Below are 19,986 nucleotides of genomic sequence, written 5' to 3' on the forward strand. Positions count from 1 at the left end.
ATAAAAGGACTGTTGCAGAAATAGAACAGAAGAGACTGCTGCTGGAGACGATTTAGGCCTTAGTGCACACTACTTACCACCATAACCAGAGAAGAGCTTAAAATACCACCAATAAGTGTAGATATAAGAATTATTAACATTTTTTATCTACAGCCTGAAAAGGTGCATGTATGGAACCTTCAGAGAACAGGATTATGGAGGTGTGTGTGAGGAGAGGGGGTGGGGGTCTGTTAACCTGCCTGGCAACCACCAGAATAAACACCCTCCTTCTGCTGCTACCATGATTATAAGCGCCCTCACTTAGCCTATTTGCCCCCTGCAGCCAGGCACATATGGCTGTGCGTCAGTAATATTTAGTGAAACAGGCAATTTATTTCACCAGGTGCGGCATATTGATTATGGGGAGAAATAATACACGATGCTATCGTTTCCATGACAACATTATCGTGGCTTGAGTCCGGCTTTCAATACACTGGGCGGGTCCGGCGGTGACAATAGAGAGAAAAAGAGCAGGAGTTATTGCAATAACTCGCCCCATACATCGATGGACGGTAAAAGACGCCGATAGCCTATAGAATCGTGGCCGGGTGGGTGGGCCGCCGGATGCTTGAAATGCGCCTCCTACAAGGTGAAAAAATAGCTATGATATGTGGAAGCTGTTGCTGTTATTAACGGCGTCACATTCTTTTAAGATATCTGTATAAATGCAAATGCGGCGACAAGGTAGAAGGCAGAGTGTGTCGGTGCGCATCTGTCATGACGCGTCAAACAGAGCGCATGGTGCTGGCCGCTGCTTACCTCATTTTCCTTTCTCCTTTATTCAGTCGGAGATGAGATGGCACTAATGAGGCTGCTCAAAATTTTGCTATTATTTTGGTTTGTATACAGTCTGGGAGGCTTCGATCAGATCTCCAGTCTTCACCTGGCGTCTCCTGAATGCGTCCTAAGAGATTTTACAGACTGATGATGAGCCGTGAAAGCTAAGCGACAATCCGAGCGTTTTCTTCCATCCGCTTTGTGCTCCGTTGTCTCTGCTGTCCGCACGCGCCGTTGTTACGTCTCCTTGAGTCCATGTTCAGCTTGCGTTCGGTAAAAGACGGTGAACGGTGGTGGTCAGCCGCCCCCTCCTTCATGCCATATTTTCTTCCCATTCGGAGTGTTTTTGGTGAGGTGGAGAGATTTGGGAAAATTGCTAATACGACGTGCGAAGGAGGAGGGGGGGACCTAGCCGGCTCAAGGCTGCCCACCTGCGGCCAAGATGCACACATGCAACACACTGACGAGGGACGAACCCCCCTCAAACCCCACCCTTCACATCAAGACTCTGTATAGTGTGCAAAAATAGCCTGCTTCTGGCAATAGACCGCGTACATTTAAACTACACCACAGTCTGTGTCCTGAATGTAGAGTATTTAGTTAAAAACAGTGAAAAAAAAGCTCATTCTGACTCCACACAAAACTCCTTAGTATGCTCGACTGGACCTGAAACAGAACAAAAGAAAACAATAACAACACAGGCAAAACATAAAAAACAAAACCAAAGAAAACCACAACAACAACAAAAGAGACAAATGTTAGAAAACAAGACTGGTAAAAACAAACAAACAAACAAACAAACAAACAAACAAACAAACAAACAAACTAAATTTCCAAAAGCAAAATTGCATTTTCACAATAACATAACAAAACACACACACATAAATAAACAAATACACATACACACACAAAAAAAAAGATAATCTGACCTTTCATGGGTAATCTTCAGATACCCAAGTGCAAGTGAATGCAGCATTTCATGTACTATTATAATATTCTGCATCAACGCTACCATGTTCTTGATCCTTTACAGCATCATCTCACCAACTGTCTACGTGGGTGATATTACTGGTGTGTCCAAAATGTTAATATTTTATGAAGATAATGTAAAAATCATAAACGCACCAAATATCATGACTAAACAGCCAATAACTTGTGATTTGGCTCAAAGAAAGTTTCTCTCATTATTCAAGATTTACTAGCATGTTACCATTTTGACCTGCGGCAACAATACACTTGATAGAGTGCGTCAATCAAGTGTTAGATGTAATCATTGCATGTTCACTTTCTATATTTCTACTTTTTACAGTCACTGTAGTTGTAATAGTAGTTAATTTTAATCTTCTAATCTGCCCGTTTGTGAAATGTTGTTCCATTGTTCTGATATATTTTCAGCTTTGTTGCTTTATTAAGTGTTTTGTTAGTATTAAAATGCATTTGGTAAAATGTTAAGCAAAATATTGCATTTTTAACGTTTTGTTTGTGTATTTTCTGTTTCACTGTTGTGTTTGGAAACGCCGACTTTTTTATTTTTTAAATTACTTTTAAAACCTTGTGCTTTGTACCCTAGGACTAGTACTTTGACTAACAGTTTCACAAACACAGACATAAAACAAAAAGTACATACAACTAAACAAAAAAAAAAGAAGAAGTTTAAACTTAAAGACTACTTCAAAGGAATTACAAGTTTCATTTACTTTCAATCAGGAGACAAATGTTTAATGGTTTTGATTTCTGGCAAGCTTATGTGTTAAGTGGTAAGACAAGTCGTGTTAGATCGACTCTGAAGAGCATTGACAGAAGATTTTTGTGGTTTTTCAGACTTTGATCAGCCAAACCTCCAGGTCTCTGAACAAACAGTGGCAGTGATGTTCAAACTAAAATCTGCTCAACTCCTAAATATCACTTTGTACTCATCATATCAGCCCACATGTGTGTAAGCTTAGCTTTCTGTTAACCAGAAACATAGGAGTGTGACATTTTATGTACCATAAATCTGAATGAATGTGACACAGCTTGAAGTAGTGGACACTGATTTATGACACATTCCACTTTGGTGCTGATAAACCTGTTGAATGTTCAGCAAGGGGAAGCAGTGCATTATAGAGGAAAACACCTCAAGACGATTGACTTCAGTTAAATATCTTTCCTGCATCTGACGGTGCTCGTCAGGCAGCTACAGTGTAATGGTCTCATCCTCGCCCCTCTGTGAACTGATCTTGGTGCAATAAAAAGTAGACACATTAAAAGAAAAAACTTCATATACACTTGGTTTTGATGCTCTTTGCATTCAAGACAAATAATAAAACAGAAAGTACAACATCTCATCCTAAAAAAATCTGAAACTGTCTCAAATATTCGCTCACATTTTCCTCAAATCTGTTTCAAGCCTCTTGTTACTTTCACCCATCCAGAACTAAACAGGGATTAACTGCATGAGAAAATTAAAAAGAAATAAAAATAGCAGTGCAGGATACGACTTAAAACCAATAAATAAGAATGAATGTGTCTTTTCTTTAAGATTTAGATAAATAGTTGAAATGTGTTTGGGATATTTTTGCTTCAAAGTAATTTGGCATATCGACTATTATTTGTGATCATTAGTGTTTAGTTAGGCTTTTGACAATTTTCAGTATTTTTTAAATCAAACAAATACAAAACAATTGATGCAAATGAATCAGTAAACAATTAAGTCTAATAGTAACTGCAGCAGAGATATAGTTCTGATATGTTAATAACAGGGAAGGGTCTTGCTTCATTAGTGCTTTCCTGAGTTGTTAAATACAAAACAGAAGAAAGTTTAACAGTAAGAAAATCACAATGTTCTTTCTTTCAGGTTTTTTTTTGTTTGTTTTTTTTCTCCCTATGTTACAAGGCTTGGCTCTCCATCTCCATCAGTGTGAAACGGCTCTGACAGGCAGCAAAAAACTCCTCTGTCCAGGAGTGTGCGCCAAACAAGACCTGTGGATGTGTGGTCATAAAATTAGAGCCTTTGGTTCTGTTAATTCAGACTCATTCTGTTTTGTTTCATTGGTAACAAGGCTGCAGTATGTGAGAGGGAGATTATTTTGTACATGAAGTGTGAAGAAAGAAAGGAAGAGAAAAAGGAGGATTTTTCAAGCAGCAGCTTATTACACCTCCATTCAACTCAGCTGAGAGCAGATCAGGAAGGAAACCTCTGTTTCTCTTCTGTCAAATCACTTCAGTTCATTCAGACCTGCTTATTATTTAGAGTTTGGTTTGGTTTATTTTAGTGCAGTTCAGTACAGTTTGCTTCAGCTGGGTTTCAGTCCGTAGCATTTCTGTTTGTCGGCTTGCTCAGACAACCCTCCACTGCATCACACTCATGTCCTTCCCACCAGTCGACACCAGGTTGCTGTCATCAGACAGGAAGGTCACATTGGTCACATGGCTGCTATGGCCACCATAAATATGGCTGGGAGCCTGAAAAGATACAAAACAGGTCTTTAAAAAACCAAAAACGCTATGGATCAAACTTTTAAGACTTTTTTGCTGCTTATTAGCTTAAACAGCATCATACCCTGAACTGTGAACAGGGGTACGATAAGAGATGGACCTTCCCAAAGTCATCCCCAGTGACCAGGAGGCTTCTGTCATTAGACCTGCACACTGCATTGATGTCGGTGCCATCTGAACCATCAGGCCACAGACCTAAGAAGCAGAAGACAGCAGAAAGCGGAAAACTCAATGGATGTTATAACACAAACACACATGTAAAGACGGAGAGAAAGAGCCTCTTGCTTACCAAAGACCTGGAAGCCTAGAGTACAAGTGCAAGTGGCCCAATCAATATCTCTGGTGTTCTCCACGCTAACTACCTGTTTGCACACTGATGGGATCCCTGTGAAGCCAAGACAAACAAAATACTCAACAGGCTTTAGTTTAACATCAGTAGAGTGCACCAATCAGAATCACTAGATCTTGATCAGTGCACGTTTTCAGGAGAAAATGTTAATGCAGAATTTCATTACTCTCAGTAAGAAATGAGCATTTTGACACATTTCAACTTATTTTCAGCCCAAAATCTCATCTTAAGTCAAACACAAATCCCAAACCACTGTCACAACAAAATCTACATTTGATAACATATTTTTGTCAAGTATAGGGATAAAAGAAAAAAGAAAAAAAAAAAAAAAACATTTCAAGCATTTCAGCTATTATTTTACCTATTATGCTACACAGATGTGAACCAATCAGCACAATGAAAGGACAATGAGGACAGTGCTCATACTTACAGTATAGAATCTCGTAGTCGCCTGAATTTGATACGAGGTACTGGGCGTCCACTGACCAGTCCAAATGGGTGATGAAACTGGAATGACCCTGATAAAAGACAACAGTAGACAAAGTTTGATCTTTTTTCTCACAGAAACACATTAAAACACAGAGCTACCAGAGAGATGGTTTCAAGAGACAGAAATGATCTTAGAAATGTTGATTCATATGTACAGTAACTCAGATTTATAACTTTATTGCTTCTGTGTAAACCCACAGAGAGACAGAAGAGACTGTAATTTAGAGATGAGGAAGGAGCTAAATATAAAGCCGAAGAAGTAGTCTTGAGGGCAGGTGCTCACCGAACACTTCCCAACTCGACTGTACTTCCTCCCGTTCTCTACTACAGCGTAGATGTAGATGTAGTTGTCATGGGAACCGATAGCCAGGAAGTTACCATCTAAAGAAGATAGAAATCAGAAAAATAATGCGGCGAAAAAACAGAATAAAAATGTTTAAAAATGTCAAATCATTAACTAAAGTGTTGGATGATTATTGCACAATATGAGCTGGAACATGATAACCTGATAATTAAGGATTAAGTTGTTATATCTTTGACAGAGGGTTTTATTACTATGTAAATATCAAATTTGGCTTTATGAAATCTTCACACTCTCTTAGCAGGTATTTTAATAAGAATAAACTATCAGTTAAAATAAAAAAAATATGGTATGTCTTTTTAAAGCACATTACCATTTGTATTATATTTTTCAGAAAATACTCAGGTAAACATCCTTCTGTACTGTTTCTGGTTTAATCAAAGTCCTTCAAAACAAACACGTTAGCATGGAAAAATCCTGTTCTCTAATTGTCCAAACATTGGATGGAAAATAGAACAACGACACTCGGGGGAAACATGCTGTCAAGATTAACCAACATACCTGGTCCGTAGCGCATAACAGACAGCTGTTCATTCCCATCTGTGTGCACTGTGACTAAATCCTTAGAGTCGGTGTCCAGCACCAGCCACCTGCAGGATCAATGACAGACTGCTGCACAATCTGCTTTCTTGGGGGGGGGGGGGGGGGATATTTCTTTTTTTGTGTAACTACCTTAACAAACTATGCAGCCACTGAATGCTTTTCAGTGATTGGATATATACCTGCCAGTTTGGGTTCCTATGGCAACCACAGCTCCAGATGGGTGAAAGCCTGCTGACTGGGCAGTATCCTGTCAGAAATAAAAAGAGAAGTTTCTCATTTTTTATTGCTGTTACTCAACTTGCATGTTTGAACTGTTTAAATTGCTCTATTTGCAATTTGACATCAGATGTCTCTTTTTACATCCACCTCCTAAAGAAAGAAGCTTTCTTTTGACTGACATTTATTCCAAAACATGTACATGTTGATGTGATCATGCAATATTACAAAACATTTGGAGCCAGTCATGGTCCAAATTACACGCATGTTAGAGAAACCTACAGTGCACAAACACTGAGAATGTTCAGTGAAATATGACACAAATAAATTTATATATAAAAATAACAGTTTTAATAATATCTTGTATATTTGCCATTGTAGTTTAACTTTTGTGAATGGAAATGATAAGACATAACGGGTTGTTTGAAGCAACATAATGTCAAAAAAAATATCTGGAGACTAGTCTGCCATTAGGATTCAGACTACTCTAATTATTTCAGTGTAAAATTGCCATTTTTGCTTCTAAACGTGGAGCTCTGGTTGGTTATCAAGAGCATCTAAACCTCCAATGTGTGTGTAATTCCCATTTCTGACTCCAGGGGGTGGTGTTGACTAAACTTACTTCAATGTTCTTGATCCAAATAAGCTGATGGCTGCTTGAGTCCCATAAACAGACCTGCCTGTCATATCCACAGGTCAGGAACTGAGGTTTCCAGGGATGCACAGCCAGACCCCATAATTCATCCGTGTGACCCTGGATAGGGGAGTTTATGAATTAGCTGTTAAACAGCGAGAAATAATATAGAACAAAAAAATGAATAACTCCTCTAGATTGTTGCACATACCTGTGTAATGGATGTGAATTCTCCATCCAAACTGCCTTGTAAAACAAAATTCTTTGTAGTCCCAATGAGCACAGTCTCCCCTCTGCCTTCTGCTATGGTCCGAATGGGACCAAATAACTCAGGTACCTGCAGAGGGAGAGAAAAAACAAACATATAAACCAACACGTGACTAAATCCTCACGGCACACTGAGTTCTTATGAAGCAAAGACACAAGTAAGCTATACTTGTCATCCCCACAAATACCACTCAATCTCATTAAGAGCACAAATCCATCTCATCCTCTGCAAAATGAATTAAATGATGCTGTGTTGATGATGAGATGAAGAGTGCACAGCCCTGGTCAGCAGAGACGTTTCTGACTTGGAACAGATCAAGAGATTTTTTAGAAGTGGGAACTGGATTTGCACCTAAACATTTTGTCAACACATACAGTCGTGTGAAAAAGTAAGCGTATAGCATGGACATTGCTGACATTTTTAACATATTTGAACATACAAACTATTAAGGAGTAAGTACTTGAAAACAACCTCAAGGATTTTTCTTCAGTAATGTATTTGACTGAAACAGCAGACTTAATATTATCTGTGAAAAAAATACATACAGCATTCAAATTCTAGTATCACCTCCCCTCTCTATCATTAGCTTGTTAAATACCCTCCATGATTTCATTTGGAGTTATTTCTTGGTGGATTTGCTACAGTGCAGAGGATTATTATTCTGTTGAAAGGTCTTCCTTCAGATCAGCTTTAGCTTTTGGACAGATGACCTCATATAATGTTCTTTTCTTAAGGAAAATGTCTTTTGAACCAAGCATGTGTTCTGTTACTCCGGCCTAATAATAATATTAAGTTCATCTGTCAAGAGCAAACGTTTCTTTGTCCATGTGCTTCAAATCTTCTTTTTGGCCAACAAAAGCTTTTTCCTGGCACACCTACATTTAAAACCCCTTTCTGATTGAAGATGCTGAGTTAACTGCAGCTCCTGTGTCAGAATTTGGGTTTTAATGAAGACATATTTTTTGTTGCTCAGTTCTGGCTGAATTCACCTGGTTGGCCAGTTGTGTACAAACTGTTTATTATTCTAAATGAACACCACTGAAAGCACAGGCCTAGTGCATCTCATCCAACAAATCATGTGTTATTTATGCACTCCATTTCTATTTTTAGAGAAGAAAGGTATTTTGGTTTCTCACCTCCACTGTTTGTATTTGTTGGTAACTGCTGTCCCAGGAAACAAGTCTGCGGTCTTTCCCCCCTGACACCAGTGTGCCATTTCTCAGCATGCACACAGCAAAGATGCTGCCCTCGTGAGCTCCCTGAATGACGTGGCTGATGCGATTAGTGCCTGCATGATAGAGATGGGATGAGATGGATGAGAAGGCTCAACTGAAGGGAGACAGGTACAGAGGTCGATTTGCTTGAGGCGGGCAGATTAACTGGCTGAGAAGAAAGACAAACAGAAGGGTGATAAATAGAGAAACCAGAGAGAGAGAGAGAGAGATGGTGTATCTGAGGATAAGGAGTTCACTTTCCTAATTAAAGGTCTGCTCACAAGATGAAACTTTCTTCTTATCTTAATGTGACCGAGCTTTGACCCCTGTTGTCCTGACAGCTCCACTATAGCAATACTTTTTTGAGTATGTGATAAAAAAAAACATGTATATGGACAGACTACAAAACTCTGGAGCCACCCTCCTTTTTCTGTTTCTTTTTTTTTTTAGTTCAGAAAATTTCCGAGGAAGCTTCAGTAAACAACAGATGGATCAACTGAAGAGTAAGATGCATCTCTAGTTCAACTTTTTTCTTTCTCTTTCCAAGAACATCACTTTCAGAAACCATTTATCTGGTGTAGGTTTTAAATAAGGCCTGCCACCTCGTTAATCTTCGCTTGTCCAGGTCCCTCAGATGTTTAAGAGACAAACTGAGATATATCAGTTTTTTAAGAGCTCTTTGAGACTTATCTTGTTGGTGCAAAAATGCTTTTGTATACGTCTTAAACGAAGTCATCTTTGCAACTAAGGAAACAGGAAGAAATGATGTATCTATGTGACAGGCTGCAGATTTTAAATTGTCTAAAGATACTATTTAAAATATGTTTTTTAATATGTTACCTGTTATTTAACACAACACTGGTCAATCTCTTAAGGTGATCTACCTTTTTTGTTCTTTAATAGTTCATAAGTATTTGGTCCTACATTCATAAGTCAGTGTTGAGTGACTTAACAAAAATAAATAAATAGATGAATGAGTTTAAAAACATCTGAATATGGTCAGGTACAAGGAAAAAAATCAGCCAAGGCTCCATAGGACTCATGAAAGATCTTTTATAGATCTGCTTTGGAGAACTACTGCTCAAGACCATACTATAATAGTTCAAGGATGTCTGGCTCCTTACAAACGAAATATAAAGAAATTAATGAACCAAAGATTTTTACACCATGGCAAAGATCCCAGACATGATCGTTTCTACATGAGGCCAATGACTTTATGTGAGGGAGAGTTTGTACCTTTTCCCCACACCAGAATGTTTCCACTTGAGTCTCCAGTGATCGCGTCTCCATTTTCTGCGAAGGTCACACACAACACAAACTTGGGCTTCTCTTGTTTCTGCAGCAAAAAACACAAAAAACATGTCTAGTTTCAGTTTGCTTAACCATCATGGACTGTCTGTAAATACCACACAAGAAATCATATCATATTGCAGGGTGGATGCATTCAAAAGTTATTGTTTACATGTGAATAACTACTTGATGGCTGTCCTCTAACCTCAAACAATCCTTGCTTTTTGACCAGTATGCCTTTCTCCATAGTCCAAAAATAGAGATGAGATTTGCCACAGGTCACTATGATGTTGCTGTCCGTTGGATGAAAGTCTGCCGCGAACACTGACTCATTGGAGCACTGCACGCATGAAACAGGAAAAAGTTCAGTTCAGCTAATGAAACAGCATTAGAGCAAAGCCAAAACACACGTCCGTGTACCTTAACCTCAGCCAGTCGGTCTTCTCTCTGCCAGTCCCACACGGAGAGGACGTGGTCATTGGAGTCATCAACAACACAAAGACTGTTTCCTCCATTCTAACATGCAAAAACATGTAAAAGTCTGTTTATTCACTTTTTTAAGTCATCAAACGATCAAAACTAGTTTCAGCCAGAGCAGAAATAGTATTAAAGAATGTCAGCTGTGTTTCCATACCGATTTTGAGAAAGCCAGGCAGACTAGTGCTCGGTCAAAGAAGCCTGCACCCAGAACATGGAGGGTGTTTAGGCTGACAGAGTCCCAGACACGAACATGAGGAGCCAACTGCTGCCAGGAAACATGACACACAAACATGGGGACAACACCAAGTGAGGTCAGTGACGATGACTGACTGGAACATTTAGTGAATTCAGTGAATAAATAACAGAGAGAAAATTAATAAAATTAGCAATAGTATTTCTCTCCTCTAGGAAAAGAAATTAGTTGTTGAAACTAAAAGTGATAATGTGTCAATAAAGAACTTTACATACTTTTCCATCCGAGGAGGTGCCTGCCACTTGTCCGGTTGCTATGGTGATTTTATCTGGATGGACAGCCAGACTGTAAAAGAAGAAATGGAAAGCAGATTTTTCTTGTACTACTGCACTTACTAAAAAATGGGAATAGAAAACACATCTCAACTAAAACAGATGTTATCCTTTCTGCTCATATCGCTTACCATTTAATGTCATCAGTGTGTCCCATGTAGTGTCTCTGCAGCTGCTCGTCCACATTGAACAGGACAACCACCGAGGCAATGAAATAGACTGTTTCTCCAGTGGGAAGCAGATAAAGGTTGGATCGACAGTCTCGACCACGGTAACCGTAACTGAACATTAAGGGTCAAGGAATACAAATGGATGTTTCTCCAATTATTCAGATCAAACTAATATCCAGAACAGTTCAAAGGATAATCAAAGTGTGACGCTTTGATTTTTAAGGGTAAAAAATTATCTTTTTTTACACCTCAAGTACAAAAGTATAACACTTCTATGTCATTATTATAAAAGAAAGCCAGGAATCACATTAATCCATTGGAATTATAGTGTCTTACTGTTTTGAATATTCAGAATGGATTCAGCATGACTATTTTTGTGTGTTGTTTTGTGTGTTCCTCCTCTGAATTTAGTCTTTTTCATCTTTGCCTCATGGCCTTTTTTCCATTTGGATTTCTGCTTGGCTCAACAACATGCCACATTCATTCCTGATTTAACAAGCAAAAGAAACAGACACCCACAAATGAAACAAAATAAAAATAAAACAGCACAAGAGAAGCTGCTGACTGGTTGCGCCATCAGCCTGCCACTGTGCGCAGGTTAATACTGACTCCAGGCTGCAGAGCGGTGAGCCTGGCTCTGACAGCGACTGCAGTTAAAAATGAGCATCTGAGCAGATCAAATCTGACAAGCAGGGGAGACACATTTGTAGCTTCTCCTCACACCTACATCTCAAACTGGATTTGTTTGTTGTCCTCACACAATAACTTTTCACAACTTTCCCAAATCAGTTTGTACTTTTCATCCCTGCAGGCACGACCGAACAATCTGAGCTCTATTTTAGAAACAAGCAGCAGCAAAAGGATACACCCAGTCCAGTTTGAGTTTGTTGTTGGGCAGCTCGGTTCTTGCCTCTAGACAGTAGCTGTCCATTTGGTCTTTGGGCATGTACATGGTGATGGGACGACCCTTAAGGAACATTTTCACATAACCTTCCTCTGGAAAAAGAAACAGTCAGTGAGATCATGCATCTGCACACAATAATGGGCGTGTTTTATGTCAGATTTTTAGTGTCCGATTTTGTAAAAGGCAAAAGAAACACACAGAACATTGTTATGAAATGAATGACAGGGATGATAAAACTAAATGTATGAGAGGAGGAGAGTGGAGCCATATGAGAGGATGTGATGGGATTTTCTTTTTACTGCTATGAAAACTTAATTAAAAGCCAGAAAATGACAGAACTTACAAACCCAAAGAAAGCTTTAAGAGGTGGTTTTTATTAGTCATTTCAAACACCTTTTTGACATGAGAGGGCACAAGTTAAACTGCAAACACTGTTAAAAAACCTTCCACAACTCACAGATATTCAGCTCACAGCAGAGATTAACCAACACGAAATGCAGACACAAGCAAAGCAATGGAAATGTCAAAAAAAAAAGAAAAGAAAAAAAGAAAATACCAGAAAAGCGAATAAGAACTCCTCATGATTTAAAAACATGTCATCACTGTAAAATAAACCATGCAGAGAACATCAAGGGCAACAGAAACAAAACACAGACTGAACATTTATGCCAGCAAATCTCATTAGTTAGGACTATTAGCTTAAATGGATTTATAGACAATGCTGGGGTTTGTTTTAGTTTTATGTGAATTTTCACATGCAAGTGATTCTTCTATTTTTTTTATATATATATATTTATGATGGAAACATAAGTATGAAGAGACTCAATGTGCTCTTGTATATCAAATGATTCTGATATAAAACCATGAATTTAGCTCTACAGCTTGACAACTGAAATAAAATCTAATATTTAATTAAGTAATTCTTTATAGGCTAGTAACAAATCTGAAAATACTGGCTGGGTGATTTAATAGGACTGCGGTAGCAAGGAGATTCAAGAGGAGATGCCAGACAGCCTGACTTCCTCATTTGGAGGCTACAACTTGGGGCCTTTCTGACCGATGACACCTTGGCGGCGCCGTCTTTTCTGGCTGTGCTGGCCTTGCTGCTTTCTGAGGTTGGTTGGGGGTTGGTGGCTGAACGGGCCACCATAGCCGAAGCCGTGGGGCCACTGTTCTTCCCAGTCCACTTGGCAGAGCGGCTGAGGTAAATCTGTACTGTGACTATAATGCAGTCAGGGAAAAGAGCAGAGGGGGTGATAATGGAGAGGGTGGGTGATTGAGGTTGTCAGGGCCAAATGGATGTGAGGGGCAAAGCAGGGACGAGCAAGATCAGGTGGTGCACAGGGTGGAGGAGGTTGGTAGAAGTTAGATTTGTGGAGTGGTCATTTTATGTGACATTTAATAAAAGAATCATGAAACCAGCAGGACACAAACTATAATAAGGAAACTATGGAATGTTCTAATACAAACCACATGCTTTTTGCTTGGTGTGATTAAAAATTGGGATATTATTATAATGTTTGGAGTAAGTGAATAAAATATCTTTATTAAATGCCTTACTGAATAAATTTTTTCATTAGCAGTTCCAAATATGGGATCAGGACTTGTGCAAAGAGTTGCAAGATAACCAAAACAGCAGGGGTTTAATAATGAAATCTTGTTGGATTATTGGAAATGTTTTACTTACTTAATGGCTTCATAATTTAATAAAGGAAAATTTAGTAACTGTCAATGTGAGCTGCGAATCACTGTATTGGAACTAATAGTTAAAGTAACTTCAGTGTGCTTCAGTTCAGCATAAACATGCCAAATAATCTGCTCAGCCCAGAGGAAGAATTAATTTTAACTTTTAAAGAGGTTAGATTTTCCTTCAATAAATAACTAGAGAATACACAGCTGTGATAAAACATTTTTATCATTCAGGGGTGACGCTGATAATGTAAATCTTTCAGAACAGAAGGTGTCAAAGTGTGGGATTTATCAAATGATAAATGAAAATATGATCCACTTAGTCAACATGTTGGCTGTGGAAACCTGGGTGTATCGGGCAAAAGCTAAGTTATAGTTATAGTTGAACTTACTTTTGAATAGTCTTATCTTTTGAAGAAATGTCTATTTTATATATTCTAAATACCAAATTTGACAGTTTTCTGCATGGAACAACCAAGACAATTAGGAAAACTGGGAATGTAAAGTAAAACAATACATTTTTATCTGATATTTCATAGATTTTTGCTTTCGCTGATTTTTTTTCTCTTAAAAATAATAGATGGGGGAAAAATCCCAATGCTTTTTAGAGTAAAATATATTCACCCAAAGAGATTAAAAAAGATTGCCTCTCTGTAAAAAGTCACTGGTCTGAAATGTTAGGAACCACTGATCAAGAAGAAAATGTCCAAATTGTCTTTGGTGATTTTTGATTTAAAGATTTAATCCTTCTGAAACAAACATCAGTATGTTTGCGGAAATTAATCCAGCTTTCTTGGCACCTTCACAAATACTTCAAAAGAAACTACACACAAAAAACTGACAATTTAGGCTGTTTGAAAAAAGACTACAAGCCAATAATTTCGACATATTTGAAGAAAAACTGCACAAATAGGGAGACTGAATGTGTTTGTAATGCAAATACTCATTCTGAGGACAGGGACATAATAAGTGTAGTGGCTAATCGACTGCAAGGATTTAAAGAGCTTGCAGAAAACCTCAAAGCAACTGTGATCTTTGTGTTGTTACCATGGTGACAAAAAACTAGCTGCCTATGAGCAAAAGTGAGCTGTGAGCAAACACACACGTCTGGTGAAGCAGCTTTATCTGCAGAAGAACAAATCGTGAACTGCAAACACTACAATGACATTTTGATGCAGCACTCAGTAGAGATTAGGTGGGTTGTTTGTGCTTTAATTAATTCACTCTCAAAACATTTAAGGGGAAAGCAACTTTCACACAGTTTGTCACCCCACTGCTGCCCCCTGTCTGGACAGCTCTCTGCTCTACAAAAAAAAAGGTTTAAGGGGAAAAATCTCAATAACTCAAAGCAAAAATCCAGATTTTACTTCTTTTAAAAACAAAAGAAGAAAAAAACTGAGGTGATATGTCTTTAAAAATCTGAGCTAATTAATTGCAGTGTCCAGAGAGCTGTGGAGGCTGGGGGGGCACTGGGGGAAATAAAGGACCTGGCCTACCTTTGCAGTGGGTCACACGTCGCATCCCTTGTAAAGGTCATAGAGAGACACACAAGCACCAGATGAGGGGTGGTATGGCTTTCTCACCTCCTGGTCTGTCTCAATGTGAGTGTACTTCCTGTTTCCTGGTAATAATGAACTGCAATTTCTGTCCATGATGTTTTTAATGAACCAGACTCCTTCCTTGTGAACCTCTAAACCATTCAGCTTCCTTCCTTGTTTATCCCTTTATTTTGCCCAGAACAATGAACTAAATCTAATTAATTATTTTCTTAAATCTAACATAATTTAATTTAAAACCAGAAATGAACTCTTTGGCATGCCGCCTCCTCCCCATGTTGCAGACAAGCATGATTTTGGCATTCAACATTCGGCTGATAGTACGACATTTATTTCTGTATTAACTTTTTTTTTTTACTTTGCATACCACTAAAATCTAGCATATACAGTAGGATCCTCAAATTTTTACATGTGAATCAAATGTATAACATCAAACTACAAAAATATGAAAGTGTGTTAGTTGATAACTTTCATCATTTTAATGTTTCATATGCACACAAAAGGCTGTGAACACTGCTTGACATTTTAGTTACTACTGCATACTTCACCCTGTAGTATTTAAAGGGTTAAGCTTGTCTTGTCTCAAATAAAAACAGTCTGAAGCCAGGTGTGTGAAGCAAAATGGAAAAAAAGAAGTACAGAGGTTCAATTTACAGAAAAAATCAATAGCGTGCTGGTGATGGAAGTTCTGATCAATACTCATTTTATATTTAGACAGACAGACTTGTTCAAATCAGACTTTGAAAAGCAACAGATACTATAATGTAAGGCTTATCTTTTGTGTATGTGTGTCTGTGTTTTTAAAATGTACTTAGTTCTTGTTTCCCTTTGGGTGTTTTCAAGTTTACAAAAATCACAAGAACCATTAAAAGAAAAAAGAAATCTGTCTGAATAAGTTGCTAATACTATCACAATAACATTGTTAGGTGCAGGTTGTGACAGCTAAGGGAAATAGAGATTTTTACTGACAAGTTTTATGGTCATGTTACCTCTCAGCATCTCTGTTTTTGAGTCTAAGGTATAATTTCAAAACCAAACATCTTGAAAAGCATTTTAAGTTGATGGACCTTAATTTTATTTAATAAAAAAAAATCAGCAGCTGTTTTGTTAAACTGAAAAGCTGTCCCAGAATATCCCTGTTCAGTTACAATAGCTAACCCAAACATGGACATTAAGAGTTTGCTTCTGGTCAAACACAGAGACAAAATGCTTGAAATTCATTATTCATGTAAATAGTCAGATCATTTGGAAAAATATATGTTGTATCGTGAATCTTTTCAACACAAGAAGTGAGGCAAAATTTTGTCCCTCAACTAAAGTTTGATGAAAAACCTTTCCAATGTGCAAAAAAAGTTAAACAATACAGAAAAGCTATCAGAGAAAAAAAATGGATGGTAATTGGAATGTGAGGATGTAATGACAGATGATATTTAATCTGAGGATGGAAAATGGGAAGAATGACTGTTTAGTTCTGAGTGGTCTTCGGTGTGAGGAAAACAGCTTAAGGAATTGAATTAGTTATAATTTTTGGGAAAAAAACAAAGGGCTCATAATTTATTTCTAATCAAGAATCATAAAACTGGATTGACCTCTGACACAGAAAACCACTGAACATCTGCTGTGTAATGGCTTTTAATAGTCTGTAACACAGCAGGGCAACTCAAAGCTAACAGGCTAAAGAGCCATGAATTCTTACCTGCGTTGAACACTGGATCCCTCTGTTTGCTGCAAAGTAAATGAGCAAACACACAGCTGTCAATCAGATTCCCAACTCCAGATAAGCCATCTCTTCTTTTTCATTTGAAAGATTTTCGGTAGGAAAGTTGTGTGTTTTCTGCACTGATAGAGTAGAAAATCAAACTCAAACAGCCTCCTATCTGGGAAAACTCGTTCACATGGGTTTTTGTTACCTGTCACTTCTTTTACCGCTGGAGTTGCTGCCTGTGGACCCAGTGCGGGTTCGATTGCCCTTGGAGTCACCCGAATCTTTCCGAGTAAGGGTCCCCACATGTTCGTTTGAGTTGGCTCTCCTTACAGTGCTGCTGTGAACAGTCAATAAAATAAGAGGAGACAAAGAATCACCTAATGCTATTTTATGTAAAAAGCCATTAAAGATGTGTTTATGATTCGTGTCAGGTCTGTTACTGGGCACAAGCATTACAAAGCCTTACATACTAGCAGGAAAAGCAGAATTAAGTTAGACTTCAATGGTACTGAGTAATTTGAACATTTAGATAATTATAAATCAATTTATTACATAAAATGTTACGTATTATTGTTAGGTATTATTTTCAATCTGAATTGCATAGCTGGATAGTTATAAAATTGTGTTTTACGCAAGTAAATAACACAAAACACAAGTCAACACAAAGTTCTCAGTCAGATTAAACATAATATAAATTTGATATGGGTAGTATTTAACTGACTGTAGACTCATTGAAATTGGATTCGCAATGCAAGGGATATTTATCCTTTATCATTTTTTTTTTAAAAAAAGAAGTGTGATATCCAAAAACAAATTGAGACTTTTAGGGTGTGCTGTCTGTAAAAGATGGACTCGGCCACTGTGATATTACCCACTGGTTTGTAAACTGCTGTTGTAAAACTCCAATTCAGTATTTTATTTATCATTTCCTGGATTTCTTTAGACTGCATTCCACAGTGTAATGGATCTGATTGGAAACCTGCGCATACTCATTAAGTAGTTAAACACAAGTTAGTGACGCTTTATCATCCATTATATAGTCTAAACTGGATCATAATATACTAAATTAACATCACTTTGAACTCATAACTTAACATTAGCTGATAGGGTCACAATGTCTAGAAGAAAATGTTTATTGAGGTAATAAATCAAGTGAAAAATAGAGCCATTTTCTTATAAACCTACATACAACTGAACTTCTCTTTTCAACCACTGCCAGCCATGAGAATGAAAGCAAGTTTAAGGCTCTTTTGCGAAGGGATATTGTGATCAAAACAATCTAAAGAAGGGGGAATGCTGGGAAAAATGAACTCCTGCCTTATCAGAGAGGGCCTATGTGTTTGCTATTTGGGTGAGATAGAACCCGGTCATGATGCAGTCTTTCAGAACCTGAGGCATCCCTCTGAGAGATTTATTAAACATGAAAAAGCAGGACAACATGATAAATTGGGCATTCTTGGCAAACACTGCAAGTCAAAGTGATAAAATACACAAACAAGAAATTAAGTAGAATTCCAAGCTAGCTGAGGAAGAAAGGTAGCTCCTTAGTCAGATTACCTTCTATATTAAACTGGGTGAAAACATATAAAACAGTATCATCTGTCAAATGAAATCTTTTTAAGGTAGAAGTTAGCCTACCAGATTTTTCTAGCAGTTGTTGCCTCACTTTTTAAATGTGTTTTATTTCCAATTTTTAAATGTGTTGTATTGATAACAACAGCATCAGTACAGATCTGCATACTGGTGGTGCAGACAGCCTGCCTATTCACAACAAAGAAAAAGCTCCATCAGCAGCCTGATGGCCAGTAGGCGCACGAGTCATCTAATCCACCCTATGGGAGAAAAGCCTATTCAAGTCCTGAAATGGGCTGGTGGCTGTTATCCCTTCTGGAGACCCTGCATTTGTTTGTTCTCTAAAGAACAGCGCAAGAGAGAGAAACGACTGTTTGCTGTGTTGTCCCATGAGGAATCATACAGTGGTAATTGGGCCACAGGGTATTAGAGGCTGTTGTGTGTTTGCTGAAACTAATGGGGCTCTGACCAAACTGTAGCTTGAACTAATCCTACAAAATCACAATGAATGACACAGACATCACTCAGATGAGAGGGTTACTGATGAGAGGAGTGGTAAAAGAACATTTCAAAAACATAAGAAATAAATAACTGAAGATGAGGTTTAGGTAATAGATACAGCAATGATGACCAGTGACATGAAAGATCTATGGGACACTCTCACCTGAGAGGTAGGTAAAACATTCTGGTAGAAAGAGACAGAAATGACAAACTGGACATCACATCACATTGTAGACAAAACACAAACATGATACAACATCATAGATGGAGAGGACCTCTATTAGGACAATGGTAGGGAGCAGATATACAAAACAGGAAAGACTGGATAGACAAAACAAAACACACCAGGAAAAAGAGTGAAGACAACCCATGACTAACTGGCTTAATGGCTTCTTCTTTAGTTATACTATTATATCTGTACACTGGCAAATTTATGCAAGAGGAGCGTGGATTGTGATTTATTGTCAGAATGCAGCTAAAATGATTCACTTTTCCAGTAAACCTCAAGATTAGAGTTAAAAGTATCACAATGACAATGTCCCCAAAGAATGCATAACAGACAGAGAGTTGCATCTGTTTGGACTGAAGCAGGTCCCTGCTGTCTGAAGAGCTTCATCCGATTATGGTAATGTCATCCAGAAAGGGGAAAAGGCTATTGTTCTCCTGGCAGACAAGATTTATAACACAGGCCCCACATTCATGTATAAACACACAAATGGCCATGAGAATGCTGCGTCTTTGTGTATCAGTCCTGTTAAATGTCAGTGGCTTTGGCTGATAAAACCTCCACAAATGTTATGGCTGAAATAGCACAGACAGTCATGAGTAAAAACACGTCTCAAGACTAATTCAGTGTCTGATGGGAACAATGACAAACAAGACTTTTGCTGAGTGGGCTGCACATTTCCAAAAGTAATAAAGAGGCTGGTGGGATCTTTTAAAAGACCACAAAATCTGCTGAGTTCAGTCCAAAGTTTCTTAAGAATGTCTCCTGAAATTAAAATTAATGGCACATTCAAAATATTCCTAAACCTGGAATAGTACACCATGTTTTCAGCCTGCTGGGTTATGTTGTAACTCCTCACCTTTTGTTGGCTGCTGTGCTGGTGTCCTTTCTGGATCCAGATCCAGATGGGGAGGGCAGAGTTCCACTGCCTTTCTTTGGTAGGATGGTCCCATTGTTTACAGTGGGCCGTAACGGCAGAGTTGCAATCATTGGCCTGGCTG

At 38.2% G+C, this 19,986-nt stretch overlaps 2 protein-coding genes across 10 annotated transcripts in view; both read right to left on the bottom strand.

Moving 5' to 3' along the window:
• Window positions 1-1,249, bottom strand: part of evla (Enah/Vasp-like a) — a 37,366-nt gene extending 36,117 nt beyond the window's left edge. The window contains exon 1 of the mRNA XM_041972560.1: window positions 799-1,249. Within this exon, the coding sequence (XP_041828494.1) occupies window positions 799-803 (5 nt within the window). The 5' untranslated portion in view covers window positions 804-1,249. The remainder of the gene's footprint in view (window positions 1-798) is intronic.
• A 1,270-nt stretch (window positions 1,250-2,519) lies between these two features.
• The window catches only part of eml1 (EMAP like 1), a 49,256-nt gene continuing 31,789 nt past the window's right edge, over window positions 2,520-19,986 (bottom strand). For 4 of the 9 annotated variants that reach the window (XM_041972355.1, XM_041972356.1, XM_041972349.1 and 1 more), the window contains 22 exons: window positions 19,845-19,983; window positions 18,923-18,943; window positions 16,892-17,020; window positions 16,678-16,706; window positions 14,922-14,948; window positions 11,699-11,828; window positions 10,794-10,943; window positions 10,606-10,675; window positions 10,292-10,402; window positions 10,078-10,173; window positions 9,863-9,997; window positions 9,604-9,703; window positions 8,290-8,441; window positions 7,097-7,222; window positions 6,874-7,005; window positions 6,215-6,282; window positions 5,994-6,082; window positions 5,415-5,512; window positions 5,073-5,160; window positions 4,583-4,678; window positions 4,358-4,488; window positions 2,520-4,260 (listed from right to left, as the gene is read on the bottom strand). In XM_041972355.1, coding sequence (XP_041828289.1) covers window positions 4,135-4,260; window positions 4,358-4,488; window positions 4,583-4,678; window positions 5,073-5,160; window positions 5,415-5,512; window positions 5,994-6,082; window positions 6,215-6,282; window positions 6,874-7,005; window positions 7,097-7,222; window positions 8,290-8,441; window positions 9,604-9,703; window positions 9,863-9,997; window positions 10,078-10,173; window positions 10,292-10,402; window positions 10,606-10,675; window positions 10,794-10,943; window positions 11,699-11,828; window positions 14,922-14,948; window positions 16,678-16,706; window positions 16,892-17,020; window positions 18,923-18,943; window positions 19,845-19,983 — 2,243 coding nt within the window. In that variant the 3' untranslated portion in view covers window positions 2,520-4,134. Of the gene's footprint in view, window positions 4,261-4,357; window positions 4,489-4,582; window positions 4,679-5,072; window positions 5,161-5,414; window positions 5,513-5,993; window positions 6,083-6,214; window positions 6,283-6,873; window positions 7,006-7,096; window positions 7,223-8,289; window positions 8,442-9,603; window positions 9,704-9,862; window positions 9,998-10,077; window positions 10,174-10,291; window positions 10,403-10,605; window positions 10,676-10,793; window positions 10,944-11,698; window positions 11,829-14,921; window positions 14,949-16,677; window positions 16,707-16,891; window positions 17,024-18,922; window positions 18,944-19,844; window positions 19,984-19,986 lie in introns of all 9 variants that reach the window. The other 5 variants (XM_041972350.1, XM_041972352.1, XM_041972351.1 and 2 more) reach the window with 5 other exon arrangements.

The sequence above is a fragment of the Melanotaenia boesemani genome, chromosome 20, assembly GCF_017639745.1.
Source record: "Melanotaenia boesemani isolate fMelBoe1 chromosome 20, fMelBoe1.pri, whole genome shotgun sequence".
Taxonomy (NCBI): domain Eukaryota; kingdom Metazoa; phylum Chordata; class Actinopteri; order Atheriniformes; family Melanotaeniidae; genus Melanotaenia; species Melanotaenia boesemani.